We start from the raw sequence: 20291 nt of genomic DNA, 5'->3' as shown, positions 1-20291 counted from the left end.
AGGAGGCAGCTTGCACAAGCCCATTTCTCCTGTTAGCACCGCCTAAAACATAACAAACTACTAGCCGTAAAAGTGGGGAGAGGATGTGGCATAATGGGCAGAGGTGCCAATTTCAGTGCTGGGGAACCAGGTTCGAGTCTCAGCATCGAGTCAGCATCCTGTGATTCCGGGCCAATCACTTAATCTGCCCATAAATAAATGTGTCTTTAACTGGTGCTCATGAAAAGCATTGGTGTTGATGATAAGTGCCGGTGAGGAGCACCGGAAACCACCAGTTCAAATTAAGCACTGAATGAACTGTCAGTTTGTGCGACTGCTAGAAAGTACTCAACCTTCTGATAACATTAAGTTCCAGTACTCCAATCTACTTAGGGACTGAAATCAATAGTGAATTGCCTTCTTGTATAAAGACTATTATCAGAGTAAATAAGAACGTGTTTGTTTTCTGACTATTATTTAATTTGTATCTTGTAGATTTACTGTTATTAAGTGTGTGTGACGTTTTACAGACATTTTGGGGGTGCAATGGATGGGAGCAGTCAAATCCCTCCATTGTCCATGGACAATAGTAGATTAATGGACTGTACCTACACTGGCCTCTAACAGTCATTCAACTTATTGATAGAATACTGATCTCTTAAATAATCTGTGATTAATCACAATAAAACTGAACTAATTCCATCAGGTATAGCAAATTAAAGACTAGGTCTGTCAAGCTAAAATCTACTGAGACCTTTTTCCATTTGGGGGTGCTCAGTGACAATTGGTTCACTTGGGGAACAATCAGTGACTGAACCTGGAAATATATGGGCTATTTGTTTCATGATAACTCTCAAATGAATCAATTTTATGTGTAAACATCACTTTGCAGCATACATGGAGAAAATGTTCTCCCTATAGATGCCAGTGCAGTCGGCGTCCCAAACAATCACAAAGCTGCCATTGCAGCATTGTGATTGGCTTAGGGGAGGGGAGGGAAGTTGTCTGTTTCCTAGGACTCGGAGCAGAAAGAGAAGGAGAAGCGACGCAGGACCAGACCGGTCAGGCGAAGGTAAGTTTAAAAAAAAGTCAAATTACCATCACCCACGCGACCCCCTCCCCGCATTAACCCCCACCTCCCAACCCGCCAGTCATGCCGGCTGCGACTGGCTCAGACTATGGCACTGGTGGTGGACAGGGCACCGACCATTGCCCAGTGGAAGGGCGTGAAGAAACCAGTAGAAAGAGGAAACACCTGCAGTAGCCGCTTATGTGGTTCAGCATCGGAAGATCTGCTGTATTTACTGTGCTACTGCAAAAAACTGCTTAAAGAACGGAAACAACTGTTGAAGCGAGAATTTAATCAGCGGGGGATTCGCACCAGGAGGCAAGCTCTACTGGCATGCTTTGCACCGAATGGTCCACAACTGAAGTCTGTAGTTTTTTAAAAGGGGTAGTTTGCCACGGTTAGAAGGGCTTGTCAACGGTCGGCAAAAAGTTTTTGGGGATGGTCCGGAATGCTTGGGGCAGCAATTGGACAGAAATTATACACTTTTCTGTTAACCCCTTCACTGCTGGCCCGTTTCCGCCCCTGTGCTGTAAACAAATGAACAGGGGCGGGCCATGACGAACCCCAGCCGTCATCAGCACACGAGCACTGTAGTGCATGACGGCTGGGGTTCGTCATCAGCATGCAAGGGGTTAAAGCTGCTTAATTTTAAAAATAATATTTATGAAGGAATGTGTTGTAAATGTATATAATTGTGTTATTTTCTTTTGGGTATCTAGAAAGTTTTGAGTAGGGAGCTACCCTTTCAGACAGGAAAAGGATTGGGTCAACAATCATACAAAATACAGAGTTCCTTCTCCTGGATTTAGTGAATCATAAGTGAAGTACATCCCTAGGGGGACGTTCTCATTATAAAACAAGGGATTTGCAGTATTGTCCGGGTTACCAAATTTACAACTAAAACAATCTATTGGACCCACAAGTACTATAGAAACCTCATGCACACGGACAAAAGTTTATGTAAAATGTCATTCATTTATTTTGTAAAAGTTTAAAAACTCACAATAACACAGGATACGTTATATGAAACAACAAGCAATACACTTTAAATTTTTGCAAAAATATACACTCAAATGTTAAAAAGAGTCATGAGATTAAAAAATGCTATTATAGCACTGTCTACATCAACATATTTAAAACATCACATTTCTTGGTCAAACAATGGTAAAGGAACAAACTGTCGACGCGGCGTTTCGGTGCCCTTTGTTTTATTCTTGCACCTTCTTCAGGACTCGTTCCCTGTATTGTCACATCTACAAAGATCATAGTACATTTCATTAGGTCCCATACTTTTATTACATCAATTGCACTTAGATTGCTACACTTATTCGGTTTTGCCCTAATATTTGGTAACCCTCACACATTACAATCCAAAGTTCATTATATATTTTTATCTTGCATCTCTAGTTTGCTGCATATTTCCTTAAGGATTTATATCCAGGACATATATCAAGGTCTGATGGTTAAAAATCATTGAAACATCAAATCTTGGGCAGAAAGTACGCATTATAAACTAAATAGGCTGGCTGGTACCACAAATGTAAACAATTGGACACACTACAAGATGGCAGCGCTAGAATCTAAAACAAACCAACTAGCTAACAACAAACAGACACCAGGTGGAAAAAATGAATCAATTAACAAAGGTATATAAACTGAAGACAGGATGTGAGTTAACTAGTTCCAAAAAGTCCGGAGGAGAGGAAGGCACCACGCAGTTCAGCTACCTATATCAAGTAAGTAGGACAAAAAGAGGGGGCTCTAATTAGAAAGAGAATGGGCATAATATAATTTTCCCTATTCTTTTATTTATTTGTTTCCCTAGAGTTGTCAGCTAAATCTAAAAAAGCTCCAACTGAGACACTGCATAATCTAAAGAATTGGACAAATAAGAGAGTGAACTAAACAGAAAGCAACTCCTTGTCTAACCAGAGAGGTAAGATTATCACTGTAAATATAAGACAGAACACCAGGTACACTAGAATGACTCAGATTAAAACCATGAATTGTCTTTCTGATATAAAACAGCTAGAAAGACAGAAAGAAAAGAAAAGGTAGCTCCCAGAGGCGTTCTTCCCACCACGCAAAGGGATATGGAAAGTGGACCGGTAAGAACTAAGAACATCAATATGTCTGACTGATGCAAGCAAAAGTGTAGTGTTACAAAAGTACGTCTTTTCCCAATTAGGATTGAAGTGGGTCCTTTCCATATAAACAGAGTGAAAACCGGAAATTAACCACCATATAAGGTAAAGATTAGAACTATAGTTTTTCTTATGAATGACTACATAAGATAGAAGGAATAATTAAATGGAAAAGTTTTTTGTTCTAGCACAAACAAAGAGACAGTGCAAAAGAGCGGATAGAAACAGGCTCATAGACATTAGATCCAGGATATTAATTCACCTGGGTAAGTCAACTTGTGGCAGTGACTGCAGAGTTAATAAGGCAAACAGTCCCTGATGTTAATTAATTAAACATCTAACATGTATCTAGAGTACAAGACCTTGATATATGTCCTGGATATAAATCCTTAAGGAAATATGCAGCAAACTAGAGATGCAAGATAAAAATATATAATGAACTTTGGATTGTAATGTGTGAGGGTTACCAAATATTAGGGCAAAACCGAATAAGTGTAGCAATCTAAGTGCAATTGATGTAATAAAAGTATGGGACCTAATGAAATGTACTATGATCTTTGTAGATGTGACAATACAGGGAACGAGTCCTGAAGAAGGTGCAAGAATAAAACAAAGGGCACCAAAACGCCGCGTCGACAGTTTGTTCCTTTACCATTGTTTGACCAAGAAATGTGATGTTTTAAATAGGTTGATGTAGACAGTGCTATAATAGCATTTTTTAATCTCATGACTCTTTTTAACATTTGGGTGTATATTTTTGCAAAAATTTAAAGTGTATTGCTTGTTGTTTCATATAACGTATCCTGTGTTATTGTGAGTTTTTAAACTTTTACAAAATAAATGAATGACATTTTACATAAACTTTTGTCCGTGTGCATGAGGTTTCTATAGTACTTGTGGGTCCAATAGATTGTTTTAGTTATTTTCTTTTGATCATGTTGGCATTTTGCAACGGTTTTAATTAACTATGCAAATAAAATGTATACCGTATACCTAATACCAGCAGTAGTAAGACATTACTGCAGCACAGAGACGTGCTGTCTGTTGTGACGTGGAGGACATAGGCGCACAGGACATTGCCCCACAGCCCTTCCCTGACCATGTTTGTTTCCACTGCTGTAACAGACTAAACACTTAAATAATGTATCAGTTTAAATGTTAACCTAGGGTCATCTATTAGATAACAAACATAACAACTGAAAATAAACATTTAAGATTCTTCAATCATAAATACAATGGAATTCATTAGATAGGACATCTCACAGGCATCTAATAAAGCATAGATATTACATTCAGCCAGCAAACAAACTGACCACAGCAGCTCCATCTTCCAAGATAAAGCCCACATAAGCAAATATGAACACATTTACAAAACAAATATCATATGAATCACAGGACAGCTCTGTCATATTGTCCACAGAGCACAATAGAAAAAACATTTCACATGCATCCAACACAAGATAGATGTGTCAAATAACTGGCTATCTATTCAGCCGCGGCCCGTGTAGGTAAGAGTGGTAGGGAGGTGGGGCCGGGTTGGGGGAATATTTTAACGGATGACCACGAGGGAAAATTAAAGAAATAATTAACTTTCCCTCGTGGTCGAATATCGAAATCCCCCCAACCGTCCCCACCGCTCTTACCTACATGGGCTGCAACTGTATCTATTCAGTTTCAGCAGTGCTAGACACAAAAAAAAACATGCACACAGCAGACACATCTGACAGAATATGGCACACACTTTCAAACATATCATATGCAACATATCAAAGAGCACCATACCAATACTACCATGGTGGCATAAGGCATCTTAATGACTCAAGGAAATCATATGAAAACGGTAAAACCCTCCGGCCACACCTCTCCCAAATCTGAATCATAGACTCCTAGTTCAGAGACTAGGACAATGTCATTCCTCTGCTTGTATTCCCAAACTGAAAACATTTTTTAAAGCAGTCCATGTTCCCTAAAGGAGCAATTGCTGCTTTTAAAAAAACATAAAAGATCCCTATTTGGGAATTTAACATGAGAAGCAGGCAGGGGTCATTTGAAAGACTGATTGCTCCTCTTGAGAACACCTGACAAGATTCAGACAGAGAAAAGTGCTGCAATGAGACACATCTCCTTTACGAATCAGTGGTCACCTCCGCTGAGGGGTTGGTAAATGATCGGTGGTTTGTGAGAGCAATTACAATTGCTAACTGTAGCAAATTTGCTTTTCCTGAATAGTCACCCCAGATTGTTTTACCTAAATCTGGAACCTATTTCCAGAGGTGTTAGGAATGTGTACTGTGTGACACTGCTAATCAGTGCCTCAATGCTTGTGCAATGGCCCTAAAATAGGTAACATTTTTAACCACTTGGTCTATATAACTTTCCTGTAAGGCCATGGTAGAAATTCCACCAATTGCATGGGAGTTAAATGCCGTTTGTGGGTTCTAGTGTGAATCACCTACATATAAAAGAAAAATATTTGGCTGCTAGGAGCCCAAACTGTGTTTTGACTGAACTGCAGTTTAAAATCAATGCAGCAACAAACGGCAAGGAAAAGTGCCTTTGCCATTACCTTCACCATGTAGTAGAACCATTTTTATATATTAATAAGTCACCCATAAAGTCTACCTTGTAAACCCATAAAGCAGAGTGCCTAATATAGAAAAAAGATGCAAGCCATATATTTGAAAATGTCTGCTTTTAGAGTGACTTAAGGCCTAAAAGCTATTTCAATGTCAAGGTCCAGCTATATCTTCCATATGAATTAAATATTGGCCTACATCTGATTCAAATATTTAATCCAATATTTACGCCTGTCAAAATGTTAGCAAAGACTTTCAGAGTCATCTGTTAATTAATTTTCTCAAATGTGATTAAATAGTGGGATCAGATGCTTGATAACTTGTGTGATAAAGTAACTTTGTAAAGATGTGGTTTAGGCTGTCTGGGTCAAAACTGATGTTAAAGCAGGTCTGCCACTGATCTCACCTTCACAGCAGTCTGGAATACACATCTTTGGCTGGGAGAGATAATGACCTGGGCTTGGGAAAACAATGGCCTGCCTCTAAGCCCAGCAAGGCTAAGGAGGTGTTAATTGCTGACCACTTAGCAGGGAGTAGGTATCTGAGAATTAACATGAACACCTGGCAGAACAAAGGACAGCCTTAGCAATACCTCTTTTGACTTGGAGATACAAAGGAGGGCTTCTCCTATACATTACGAGGATCTTACTAGACAGCTAAGCTTCAGTCACAGTAGACGAGTGAACCATTTCTGGCCCTGTTAGGTAGTAGGACAACACATCTAAATAAGGTAGTGGCCACTGAGTTAAAGACAGGCCTACTTGTTGTCAGAAGTATCCTGCCATATTGAAACAGGGGCTCCTAGCTAATTTTATAGTAAATGAATAGTAAGTACTACCAAAGGAGTTGGGACTGCAAAACCCTCTTTAGGGTTAGGTGGCAGAATTCTTCCACTCACATGCTAGTTAGTGCGCATGTTAAATCTGACACCTCAACTGTCACCTACTCAGAAGATTCCTGGACCTGGGAAAACAACACCTGCAAAAGGCACTGCTGGAAGAAGACTCCAGGCTCCTGCTGGAAGAAGGGGACTCACTCAAGTACTCCTGAATCCTTCTGGCAATCAGGGTTAAGTCACTGGGTGCAAGTGGGGCTCACCAGCACTCATTTTTGGGGGCCAGCACTTTTTTTTCATGCTCAAACTTTAAAGCAGAACCAGAGAGAGAAAAACACAAAAAGGGCATAGAAGATGGAAAAGAAAACAGTTCATCAGTGACAAAGAAAGCAGGGACAAAAAGAACCTAAAAGAGTGAGAAAGGGGTAGGTAGTGTCTTGCGGGGTATGAAAGCGACATGGGGTGTAATTAGGAATAGACATCTATGGTATTCAGCATCCCTGGCATTCAGCAGTGCTGGCTGGTTAAAACCATGAGCCCCGGCACTTATTCTTTTACGAATTCAGCACTGGTGGACTGGAACTAATCTTGAAGTGTCAGGTGGTTGGCCTCCTGCTGCTAGCCAGGGACACCAATAACCTCAGGCTTTTGACTCCATGAGGGCAAAGTTGACCACAGAGGATTGAACACTGAAGGAGTCCTATTTGGAAACAGACCCGGGTGACGAGAAGCTTGCCTTGAGGAACTAGAGCCTGCAGAACTGCCTAGATGTAACTTTCCAAGCTGTTGGTGAAAGGAGGGATTGGGAACCTGATTTACAATTTGAATGATGGATTACTGCATCGCAAACATGATGGATATAACATCTGTCTTATTGAAAGTGCAATTATATCCCTTGGGACCTGTAATAAGGTGGGCAAGATATGTGTAATGTTTGTGATGGAGCAAGCCATCCACCAAACTTTAAATCAGATTCTTAGTTATTTTGTTTACATTTTGGAAATCCCACCCATGTCCCGGTCAACCGTGAATTGTTGTTTTCGATTGTGCTTTACATTTTCTAGGCACTTTTTGCCTTAACATATTAAAAATCCATCTCTCTGGTTCCCTTTAACCGATTTTAAAGACCTTGGTGTTTTTGCTCTTCCAGTGTTCTCCAATATTCTATATTGGTTTGGAAATTGTATTGCGTTGCATTCAGTACTCAAAAATTGTTAGTATTGCTTGAACTTAATACACTCTTATTTGGGATTGCCTGCTGCCTGTCATAGTAACAGGGTTTGAGCAGATATTCACCCAGAACAGTGTTTCGACCTAACTAGAGTGTGTTTATTAAGTTGGCAGCAGTAACACCATCTCAAATTAATAAATCAATTTCTGACATAAACCATTGATAAATAGTGTTGTGTCTCACACTTAGGAGTGAACAACCCTTTCACTCTTCCCTACCATCTGCGATTCAGAATTATTCGCATGCCCAGAGTGTGAGTCGAATGAGCTTTCTGATGTGTAAAACAGGTTTAGTAAATAGAAAAAAGGAAATATGTAATCACAGAACGTGTAATTTTGTGAACTGTAGGGTTTGCACTGCAAAGTGGGTCTGTACAACTGGCTCCGAGTCTTATATTGTTGAACACCAGTTGCTCTACATAATTTCAAATTAATCAATGTTTATAATATTGCTTGATATAAACTATCTTGCAAGACTCCTCTGATCCCGCCAGGTGCAGTTTCCCTACTAATCTCTATGTGAGGTAACCTTTGCTTAAATTCATGACATCAATGCCCATTTAAAGCAGATATGTGCTTATCAAAGAAGGCCAAAGAGAAGACAGCAGCCCTGTCGGTGCAGATATGTTATTTACTCTTCCAACCATGGACGCCAGGAGAATCGTTGCACAGGCTCAGCCTGGAGAGATGTTCGCCTATTGTAACGCTAAGGGGTGAGTAGTCGCGCTTTACAAGAAACCAGATTTATTGATTAACTGATTGATTGGGTGTGCGCGCCTGGCACATTCATGAGCTGACATAATTTCAGCTGCTAATTGTTTCCAGCTCTGCAAGCTTTTCCCAACCCACACTCCAGGAATCATCAAGTCAAATTTGGCACCAGTCATAATGAAGGGAATTCGAGAAAATAAACCCGCCGCGTTAGCCAGCGCTGCGCTGTGGGATTTTCCTACAACAAATCTGACTGGGTGACAGCAAAACAAACCCGGGCCAGGGGATTGGAGAGTGGGCTCTTTGACGATCACCCTAATATTGGCCCTCTAGCTTGAAAACGCAGATCTGTAGAGGAGGCATTACAAAATATGATTCTTTTATATTCCTCCCATGCACGTTTAACAAACAGCAATAATTAATAGAAAAGACAAAATGTGTGGCCTGAAAAAAGTGGATATGTTCTATTACCTGGTCTGTCAAAGCACAAGTACAAGTGAAGATCACAGTGCACAAGATCACACAAACCCAGGATGGAAACGGTGGATTTGTTAAATATTGTGATCATTGCTTACTGAAATAAAGGCACCTGAAATAATTTGCATTTCCAATGAGGAACCTGGAAACCTTTCTTTTAAACGCGGACTCTGTCTGATCCCTGAAATGCTTCACCTTGTTGTTTTGATGCGTTTTATGAAACTCAGTCTTTAAATGACTGCCTTGTTTTTAGTTTTGCATCGTTTTTAATGCAGGCCTTGTATTCGCAGACTTTCTACTAGAACATCACCAGGCTACCACCATGTCTATCTATCTCTGAGTCATCCCTAGTACAGACCTTGTGCCTGGTGACGAATGTCTTAAAGTCAACCTGGTGAAGCACAGGCAGCTTCAAATCAAGTAAACAAAAGGCGAGTGTTACTGATGTGGAATCACAGCTTCCAGTAGGGCTTGGTTTAAAGGGATGACAGCCACTACCAAAGGGGGGGGTAGTTTGACCTTCAGTGTCCTCCATGGTGCTAGCCTCACACATGTCACGAAGAGAACCAAAGATAGCTCTCCAGGAAGAAAGCTGTTATGTTACAAAAGCGCTATAATCCATGGGGTCGCTTGGCACTAGAAAGACAGTTATACTAGACTACAATAATCAATAGAATTCAGAAAATTGGATGCAAACGTTTTGGGATTTCTTTCTATTCTCACTTGTTTTTGTTTCTATGATTGGTTTGGCTGTGGAGGAAAAACTGACACCAGGCAGGGAAGAATGACTGGTTACATTGAAGCGACCCAAATAGTGATGTTTACCAGAGTGATGTGTCTAATGAGATTTCAACCGGGTGCCATAATGTTATTAACGGACCCCGCTGCAATGCGTGGAGATGGACGTCCGAGATTACCTCCAGACCCAGTGTAATTACCCAATTTACCATCTCCTCTCAGGAATAACAGGGCCTTGTGTCTGTAGGAGGGCCACCCCTAATGGTGGGTAGGGGAGTCCAGGGAAACTGCAGGGGGGCATGGGACACCCCGCATTTCTACCTCACCCCAAATATGTGGATCACCCATGGACGCAGCAGCACTGATCTATGAATGTGTGCTGCAGAGAGAAGCTCCCACATGTCTTTGTTGCAGTGATTTTTAGAAGATGCCGTCACTGTACCACTGCTCCCCGCTGAAGGAAGGATGTCCTTTCTAACCTACGGCCTTAACAGACAAGTGCCCGAATGGCACTTGCTCTAGGAAGCACTGTAGAATGGCTCGCATATTAGTGGGTTTATTCCCAAAACCAAAATCCTGCACCCTTTTAATACCCTGTTGGCATATATTCATTTGAACCTTTCTGTTTATATCTCCCACCTCTCCATTTCTCTCTCTCCTCATACACCTTCTCACTAGCCCCACAACATGCGTTCATTGTTAAGAAGTTTGTATTTTTTGAAGCTGCTCTCAACATATACTGAAGTCAAAGTTGATGCAAGCGAGCGCCCTAAAAATAAAACGGACTGCAAAAGTGCAAAATTAACAGTTATTACAGATTAAATTACATGCAAGTTATGTTTGTTTTTCCCATTTTTAGATAACTGATACGTAAGACATTTGAGCCAAAGGGATACCCTTCTACGTCACTAATCCCCCCCCTGCACAGCCAGTATATGTGTGAGTGTATATAAATATAAATATATGTCTATATATTAAAAAATGGCTATGTTTAGCCTAATCAAGCCATCAGATCTTTCATTCGAGGGAATGATATATAACTAAACATTCATTCATTCATACATACATACGATATGTATGTGACTACACACACTATTGAATTGGTCTCTCAGACTTGCTGGTAAAATACACCTAATATTAGCAAAGGACTCGTGTCCCCACTTTAGCAGGCTGAAACACCAGTGCACTGATTAGCCTGCCATTCTCTTTAATATCACATGCTGTAGGCGCTACAGTGCAGACGTGCTATAAGCGCTTTATCATCATACACTGATTGGTACCCGCCACATTCTCCGCTGCATGTCAGCCTCGTCCAGGGCAGCATTACAGATTCTCCTCAATGTTCATCGCAAGGATAACTCTGCTGGTCCAGCGCGCGCCACATGCAAGGCAGCCTTACCATGTATGTGCCACCGTGAAGCGCCGCCGCTGGCGGATGCTCTTGTTCACCAGCAACTTTCTGAAGAAGCAGGGTGAGTTCCTGGGAGAGCTGCGGGGGGAAATCTTCGGGGACGTGGTGGTCCTCTTCCCCGGGAGCCGAGGCAGCTCCAGCTCGAGATGCATGTGCTCCTTGAACGTCTTAATGTAAAAGTCGGTCTCTGGGGCCGCCAGGTCCCTCGGAGACTCCTTGGCCGTCATGGCGCCACAGCCAAGTTCAAATTCACCACCCAGAAGCCGAAAGGGCGAGCATGGCCCGGCGGCCGCTGCTGGAGATGGGCGCAGAGGCGGCCCGGCGCGACCGGCGGGCGCCTGCGGCTCTGGGGGCCGGAGCCCTGCCTAGCGCAGCCGCGGCAGCATCTCCATGCTCGGAGGACGCAGAGCCTCGCCTGTCAGGGCGCTCCTTCATCAGCCTGGCGGCTCCTGTGAAAATGCGCCAGAGTGCTTTCCTGTGTCAGGAGCCTCCTCCTGGCTGCGGCTTGTCTGCAAGCCCCACCACACTGACACTCGCCCGATTCATTCAGCCGAGCGGAGCAGCTCATGAAATATTCATCAGGGCGCCGGAGCACTCCCTTCTGAAAGATTTGAGCGCAGGACAGGGAAAAAAGCTCATATCTACATAGAAAATGTTTTCTTCCCTTCTCTGTCATCACACCGTGCTCCGGTGACGACGCTGCATAGCTAATGAGGAACGCTTTTCATTCAGAATTTCCAGTTTGGCCGCGCAATTTACACAGTAGATGCCCCGCCTCCTGCATATGTATTTGAGCGCTAATATTTTAGAAATTAACATTTTCCTGGAGGGATATTATTCGTACACTTGTTCGCACAAACGCGAATTTCTTCTGGTGTTTTTTTCCAGATAATGCGGTGCAACATAAGGTCACATGATGAACACATGCAAAGAATTCCACCCATGTTGTTCTCAGCAAAATACCCTAAGTGCTGATAAAATATGTCATTCATTTAAAGCGTTCATCTTAATTTTGCTTTAAATGTTTGCTTTATTCAGTCTGCCTGCCCCCACCCTCCCCGCCTCCCTCGTCCCCACCCACCCCCCACCCCCCCCCCCCCCCCACGGCCCGACTGACATCACAGCTAGAGCCACAGAAAATGAAGAGATAATGAGGGTTAATCTCATTGACAAGCCTGGTAATTTTACAACAGATACACGGTGGCATCATTTCAATTGTTTTTGATGTGCCGGTTGTCTGCTGCGCTTATGTTTTTATTCCCCAAGCAATTATTTAGTGCATAAGGTAAATAAAACAGTGTAACTGCACGCCGAGGATGAATGGGTGCATGCACAATGCTCCCTGCCGGCTGCAGCATCACTGGGCGCAGCCTCTAACAAGGCACACTTGCAGCCAGCAGATCATTTAGATAAAAATAGTCTAGCCGTCCCCTTCCCTCTGTCACTCTCTCGTCTATTTATCTAAGTTCCCCTCTCGGTTCCCCCGCCTCCCTCCGTCTGCCTCCCCCACAGCGGATCATTGTTGACATCCACAGGCATTAGCGCGCGGCAGAGAGCGCGAGAGGCATCACCCCCTTCATGTGGCAGGTAGCGGCCTTATGACGTGTCTTGGCGCACTCTGCTCAGGTGCAAGGAGGGAGCTGACACTCTGCAAGTGAAATGCAATGTTCATCGGAAAAGATATGCAAATGTTGAACATTGAACTTGAATTATTTACGTTTTCTCTGATTTCTACCACACAACCATTGCCTTTGCATATGGCTATATACCACAGCAGAGAGACGCGTGCTATACTTCTAGCAAGCGCCACCTGGTTTGCAGATAAAGAACTATGCATTTTAATTAAGGGTGGGCAATGCTCACAGAACTTCACTCCCCGGAATTCCACAGAGTTACATAAAAGCAACACAAGAATCTGTGGAGTTCTGCTAGTGGGTGGAATTCGGAACGTTGTGCTGCTCATGCTGATTTTTAGCACTGGGAGATTGTTCTGCGCTGTAAAATCAGTGTGAATGGAACCGCGTGGTACACTACAGGGCGCTGCTTCAAAGTGCCGCTCGAGTAGATTTTCTACTCAAGCAGCAGTTTTCTCAATGCAAACGATCGCAACCTGCTGAGACCGCCCATGTTGAGAAAATCTCGGCAGGAGGCGTTCTAGGGCCTGGATAATGTGCTAATGGATGCAAATTCTCACCTGCACTAGCCAACCTAATGCTGGCAAGTCACAAGCGAGAAACAACTCTGCCACCCGGCCCTTAGCGGAGTTTTGCTGGAACTCCATGATACTTGCGTAGCGTGGAGTGGGCAAAACTCCGCTGGCAGAGTGGAATTATTCACCTATGCCTAATTTTAATGGAAGAGCCAAATAAAGCCATCGATGCACAGAACACGTCTATTCAATTCTACTACCCACAGAAACCAGTGGTAAACCGGTCTACCCATGCAGATTTCAGGGCAGAGGTTTCTCCATGCATGAGCCCTTGAAAAGCTCATTCCTCTTATCTGAAAGCAAATCTTTATTTTATATATATGTATAACACACATACACAAATATGTGGTTATGTTATGTTATGTTATTAGAATTTTTTGAGCGCACAGCTGCCCCAGCTAAGGGGCGTCCCGGCGCTATAGCTGGTGAAGGTAATATAACAAACACGGAAGAAGGTAGGAAATAATTAATAAGGCAGAGGAAAGAAATGGGTTTTAACAGCTTTTCTAAAAGTAAAAAGGTCATCCAGGGTGCGGATGTGAGCTGGAAGTGCATTCCATAACTTTGAAGCCAAGACCGTGAATGATCGGCCACCCAGTCTACATCTCTGAAAGCGGGGGACCAGTGCCAAATTTTGGCTAGCAGAACAAAGACTGCGCGATGGGGTGTACAGAGACAGAAGGTGCTGAAGGATATGTGGTGTGTCATGATGCTGCCCTTCTCTCAGTAATGGTAATCCATGGAATATTATTTGGGTGCATCTGCATAAATAGTTAATGCTATCCTGTTTTTTCCAGATGCATTGGTTATAAAATCAGGTATTCAACTAGAAGTAGAACACAATCTGATTTCACAGACCTTTAGATTGAGTAGCACAAATCCACAGCAGGTCCAGAATGCCCAAAATATGGAGATGTATTATGGCATTATTTTTGAGATTTGACCTTTGTACTGTAGTAATAAATGTCGGAATCTGTGTTTACTACAACATTTGCTCTAAATAACATGTTTTATTGGGCTACATTTACTTTGTTAAATGTATCTCTGAACCCATAAAATTCAAAACTACCCCTTAATGTTACCCTTCCAAACTACCCCTTAATCTTACCCTTCCCTGAACCCTAAATAATCCTTACTTCTCCTTAATGTTAACCTTTCCTCAACAGTAAAAGCCTCTACCACCCCATAACACTAACAAACCTTGAACCATACCAGCCCCATACCAACCCTTAAGCTACCCTTCCCTGAATCTAAAAACCTTTCACTACCCTTTACACACGTTTCCTTGAACCTTAAAATTCCCTTACTACACATTAACACTACCCTTCTATGAACCCCAACACCTGCTCATCACCCAATAATGCTACCTTTCTCTGAACCTTAAAGTCCACTTAATATCCCTTAACACTACGGTGAGAAATGGGCTCCAACCCATTCAATCACCCTAGATTTCTGCTTTTTGGACTACCCAGTTTTTAGACTTCTGCCATTAGTCTCACTGTTCTTTTAAAATGGATTATGAGCGCTAACCCCAGTGCTTGTCTTTTAAGATAAGGTCCTCTGCTACACAGCTAGAGTAAGAGGTTCTGGGCTGGTTGCATTTGAATACCTGTGTACATTCATGTACAACCATGTGTGGACTGTGCGAATGAGACTACTGCCTTCCTCAGTCCGGTAGCTCTGTACAGGTAGCTTGTTACAGAGGGGACCTTTAATGGACTGGTGTTGAACAGGCACGATCTCATAATATGAGTAGCATTCATCGTGTGAGTATGTACATCCATAGCGATTTACTAAAAAGCGTGTTCTTCATTAAGTTGTACATTATGGGCCAAATGTGTGCTAAACTACAGTTTCACCATACTTATGTCTAGAAACCTGGTTGAAATGCCAATATTATACAATCAGGATCTTGAATTCAGATATGACATTAATTTCTACATATCTGTTCTCTTTCTGGCACTTCAAGATTTTTACTTTTGCTCCTAATTAGATTCCTGCCTTTGAATCACTCTACGGGGCCCAGTTAATTAGTCTGCTGGGCAGCCAGTGGATTAAAACCCTCCAATAGAGCCATTTTTAAGTGATGAGGTCTGGGAGCGGAAAAGGTGGTACGAAATATGCATGTGCTAATTACTTTTCACACAACACCTGACCTGAGAAGGCTCAACTGACAGAAACAATGGAAGGCAGTCAGACCTCTGGAGCCAGTCACAAGACAGGCTGTCCTTTGACGTTGTAGAGAGAAGGAACCAGGCAGCTGTGGCAGTTAGGGGTAGGGCTTAGGCTCTCAGAGAAGGCCTGTCCACAGATTAGAAGGGGTCATCGTGGAAAATTCTAATATGTTGGGACACTGGTGGATTGATGATGTGTCACCCTAGAATTGAAGAGAGAGGCAAACCCTCTGGATGGAAATTTCCACCCCCCCATAAAAACCTCTGGACAAAGGAAATACTTTTGAGATTAACCTGGGCCTGGGGACGTGACCATGGAGGAATGACCAATTGGAAGAAAGAAGACACCTGACCTCTACTACACCTCTACTACAAAGATGTACTCAAGGACTTCTGATTTAAGTTGGTACTGGGGGACTAGGATTATCTTCCTCAGGGCCTATGACACTGGCTCCCTATATATCTGGGAGACAGTAGAGGGATGGATCTGCTAGGGGGACCCTAAGGGACCCTTGTATTTTCTGTACGCCAGTTCTGGAAGAGTGTGACCTCAAAAAGGAGGGGTGCCTGACTTCTGCTGGCACAAGTGACCTGTAAGAGGCCAATGAAAGCCTTGTAGGTGCAGATAGGGAGGGTAGGCTGCGTTGGGGTTCCTGTGGGTGCTGCTGAGGGTGACTTTGGAAACAGGAGCGGTGCTAGGTGACCAGATAGGAGAACATGCCCTAAGCTTTCGCTCGCTGGGAGCAGAGCTATAAAACCCCAGCTCCCCAAGAACTGAAAAATATAGAGGGTAGGAGGCCTGAAGAAACCACTGCTGTTGGCTAGCAGAGCCACCAGGAGCAAAACCCAGAGGAACAGGGAGATACATTTGGTCTGCAGTGGGGATGGTTCAGTATTGGGTACGCATGGCGTCACCCCACATATTCTAGTAAATGTAATCAGGGGCCCCCAATCCCCATGGGGACCGGAGTGGAATATGCAGGACAAAGGAAAACCAGTGGAGTACTAATATGATCTGCATATATATCTGTCCCTTAGACCCCATCCTCCCAGGGACGAGGAAGAAGAAGGTAAGAAATGATTGACACCATGCTCTGAGCACACTAGCAGCATCCCTGGAGGCCCCAATGCCTGGTAAAGAATTGATAAGGTATTTGAGTATAACAGTAAGAAAGAATCTAGAGGTGAATTTCGAGAAGGAAGTAAATGAATCTAAGAAATTATTAAAGTCTTTGGTAGGACTGCCATTTTCTTTTTTGGGAATATCAAATATTTTGATAATGTCTATTTTAACAAAATTGACTTTTTTGCTTGCCTCAATATCCATAGAATTTTAAAAAAGTTTGATTCGATACGCTACAAAGAGTCTGCAGTAGTTATATTTGGGCTTTCAGGGAAACTAGAATTGCGTGGAAGAAACTCCGAAGGGGGAAACAACAGGGAGGAATTGCTAGCCCAGACTTGCTTCAATACTGTAAAGCATTTCAGTTCAAAAGCATAAGAACTTTGATTCAAGATCATCAAGTGTACCCTCCGTATCTGCAAACTATGACACAGCTAGATGGGGATGGTTTTCTGTATAAGTTCGGGCACCCGAAACTTTAAAAAAAGTGAAGATGAAGATACTATTAGCGGCATGTAAATTATGGTTTCAAATCAGGAGAACCTTAAAAATCCTGTACTATAGCAGTCACGCCCCAATATGGGCATCTCCGGGGACCCCCTAATGTTTGAAATATAAACTTTCAAGCCCACTAGCGGAAGGGGGATAACGAGATGGGGCCAGCTGCTTGATGGAAAGTCCCTACTTGGCTGGAATCACTTGTCATCGTTGTTGAATGGGAGTATCTCCAGATTTAAATATTTTCAACTGGTTAGCGGGGCAAAACCTTTGGAGGAGGTAGAGGGGGAAACAATGAACTGGAGGCAAACTTTTTAAGGAGTTCACCACAGAAAAAGGAGGTTTCGAACTGGCATTGGATGTTTGTTCTTGCCGGGGAAGAAGAGTTTACTCTTCCTACAGAAGTCTGGGGGAAAGTCTGACATTGTGGGATGTACAAAATCTCTGGCAAGTATCTATGTCTACTCTGTGGTATGTTGTCAGTGCTGCCCCACTCAGGAAAAAACATTTATTTACGATACACAGGTCATATTGGTCACCAAAAAAGCTGACATGAATGAACAAGCAGATTGTTAAGAGCTGTCCTAAGTGTGGGGAGGAAGAAGTCGATGACCTACACATGTTTTGTCACTGCCCCAACCTCGCAGGAACCTGGAGGTAGGTATAAGCTTGATCATGTTTGGGGTTGGGAATGAAGTAGGTGTTAAGGGCACATTTGAGAAGTGTTGATATTATTAGCCAGGCGAGAGATTTGTTTTTCAAGTGCGTAGCCCAGAACCCCCCTACGAGGGGGGAGTGGGTGGACTCGATACGAAGGATACGAATGCTGGATCGGAGTAGGGAAGAGATAAAGAAGCTTGATTTTTGGAATATTTGAGTACAAAATTCTAGTTTTGGGGTATAATATTATGATTATATAAGATTGACAACCTGGCATAGAAGTCCAATGATGAAGCAATATCACAATTTCGCTGGTATTAGGGATTAGGACTGGTATCTCCAGAACTTTTCCCTTTTTGACCCTATGGGATAGAGGGACTAGGGACTCGCTCTTTGTTGATCCATAGGCCCAGGGCAAGAGCAAGACCATCTTGCTTTATTCCAGTTTGTTCATTGCACAAATGAGAACAAAAATAAAATAAAAATAAAAAAAACCTTCGCTTATCTGTGGAAAAAGGTAGAGCTGATGGCCTTTTTCAAAGTTGCCCGGCGCTAACCGCCTCTTATACCATTCTAGTTATCAAACAAAGAGGCAGGCGCTGGAGACTGGAAGGCAGGAAACAGAAGTTTTATTCCGACGGAGCAGAACACATCAGATCAGACAACAAGGTATCGTTTCGAGGTGTTCTAACAAGTTCTCTGAGACTGCGTCTTTTATACACAAGTTTAAGATGCATAAACATTCCTTATTACAATAAAGACATTGTGAAGCAAGGAAAAGACATCCCCGATGCCCCCCCCCCCTGTTCCGGTTTATTCCAACACGTGGCTACAGTAGAGGTCCTCACCCCCCATACAATAGGAGGGGGCTACAATGCAGCAGAGTGTTCCGCTGATTCCTTTGGAATGTGTGCGCCTGATCGGATCTCAGGGGGTGGGGAGGTCATGATCAATAGTAGCTCCTTTGAAGAGGGGCGAGTGCATACAGTAGCGGGCAATAAACTGTATCCTCAGGCTAAGGGATGATCAGCGGTCCGTGCAGACAATCGGGCTCAGTGGAAGGGGTCATCAAAGGAGGGGTATTCATGATAGGAAGGGAGGAGTTGGTCAGGCGCGGGGTGTGATTCCCAGGGGCAGAGTCGCACAGAAGGAGAGGTCTTATGACCCGTGCAGGAGAGAGCGGGGGCAGCCAGAGTTTAACAAATGGGCAGAGAGGCCATGGTGCCTAAAAGAATGGCTGTAGTGTACATGCGTGCAGGGACCTATACTGGCGGAATGATGCGGTCAATGCTTCATGGTATTCGTTCTACTTACAGTGAGGGGTATGGTGAAAGCAAATGAACGCCGCTTATGTACATTAACATTGTCATTTTCCACAGTCGCAGCTTTTTAACATAAGTTAGTTCATTTCCACGTTCACCCTAATTGATGGGGTGTACATACAGCCATGTGTGGTTAATGAGATAGTGATTGTCAATATTAGCATATTGCGTACGACCATGTGCAGTCGATGCGATTGGCGAAATGCAGTACATATGACTTTACATTTGTTGGGTTAACAATACAAGCCTAGGGATCAGCATACTACATACTACAGATGTTCTGACTTTCTCTCCGGTGGTATCAATGTATAAAACAGAAAATTGACCGATAAACATTTTGAAAACAATACAAAGTGGTTGAGGGAGGAATTCAGTTCAATACAAGCAATCAGTCCAGGAGGGGAGGGGGCATCTTCGTCACAGTGTATTTTTAGTAATGAGCCATCACTGGTAGGCTCGAGCAGTCCGTCTTCTTTCGTTGGCGCTGTTGAGCACCGGCGGTGGAGCTATAAGTCCAGCTCGGATCCAACCTTACGCGTTGCAGGGTGCGATCTGTCCTCTGCTGTTAGATCACAGTCCTGTTCTCTAACTAATCCTTTTAGGGGTGCCTCATGCTCGGCACCTGCATTTCCTTTTCCTTCCGTGGCAAAACCCTATTCTTCCTAAATGTCGTTCCTTTTTCTGAGTCAAAATCCAGCGGTTAGAACGGGGTGTCGTTGGATAATCGGGGGAAGAGAGGGCGGAGTGGAGTCAGATTCTCTGAAGCAGACCCAGGGAGCAAATGATAACAAGCAGGCAGGCCCATTGATCGGGCGCAGAGGGGCGGGGGACTTCTGGCACAGGTTGGTCAGCAAACAGGGGCTTCAGGGCAGCCCTTCATTCTTTCATTTTCCGTGTTTGAAAGTGGTGCCTCGTCCCGCGTCTCGTTGCTCTGCGGCTCCACCTTTGGTCCAGGTCATACGTGCTTCATGATCTGTGGCCAGGCTGAGCGTCACGTTCGGCCCCTCTCCTCCGGTGATTGTGTATCCTTGAATGGGTACAAAACAAGTTTTTAGAGAACCGGTCAACAGAGGATATTTATACATTTCAATCCCGTCCTCAATCCTAAGTGGCTGGGGACTTGTTCATCAGTCAC

At 43.4% G+C, this 20291-nt stretch overlaps 1 protein-coding gene across 1 annotated transcript in view; it reads right to left on the bottom strand.

Moving 5' to 3' along the window:
• The window catches only part of PDE4B (phosphodiesterase 4B), an 804711-nt gene extending 793016 nt beyond the window's left edge, over positions 1-11695 (bottom strand). The window contains exon 1 of the mRNA XM_086953749.1: positions 11159-11695. Coding sequence (XP_086809875.1) covers positions 11159-11397 — 239 coding nt within the window. The 5' untranslated portion in view covers positions 11398-11695. The remainder of the gene's footprint in view (positions 1-11158) is intronic.
• Between the last annotated feature and the right edge of the window lie 8596 nt (positions 11696-20291).

This window comes from Lissotriton vulgaris, chromosome 1_1, assembly GCF_964263255.1.
Source record: "Lissotriton vulgaris chromosome 1_1, aLisVul1.2, whole genome shotgun sequence".
Classification (NCBI taxonomy): Eukaryota; Metazoa; Chordata; class Amphibia; order Caudata; family Salamandridae; genus Lissotriton; species Lissotriton vulgaris.
This window is presented reverse-complemented; position numbering and strand designations above follow the sequence as displayed.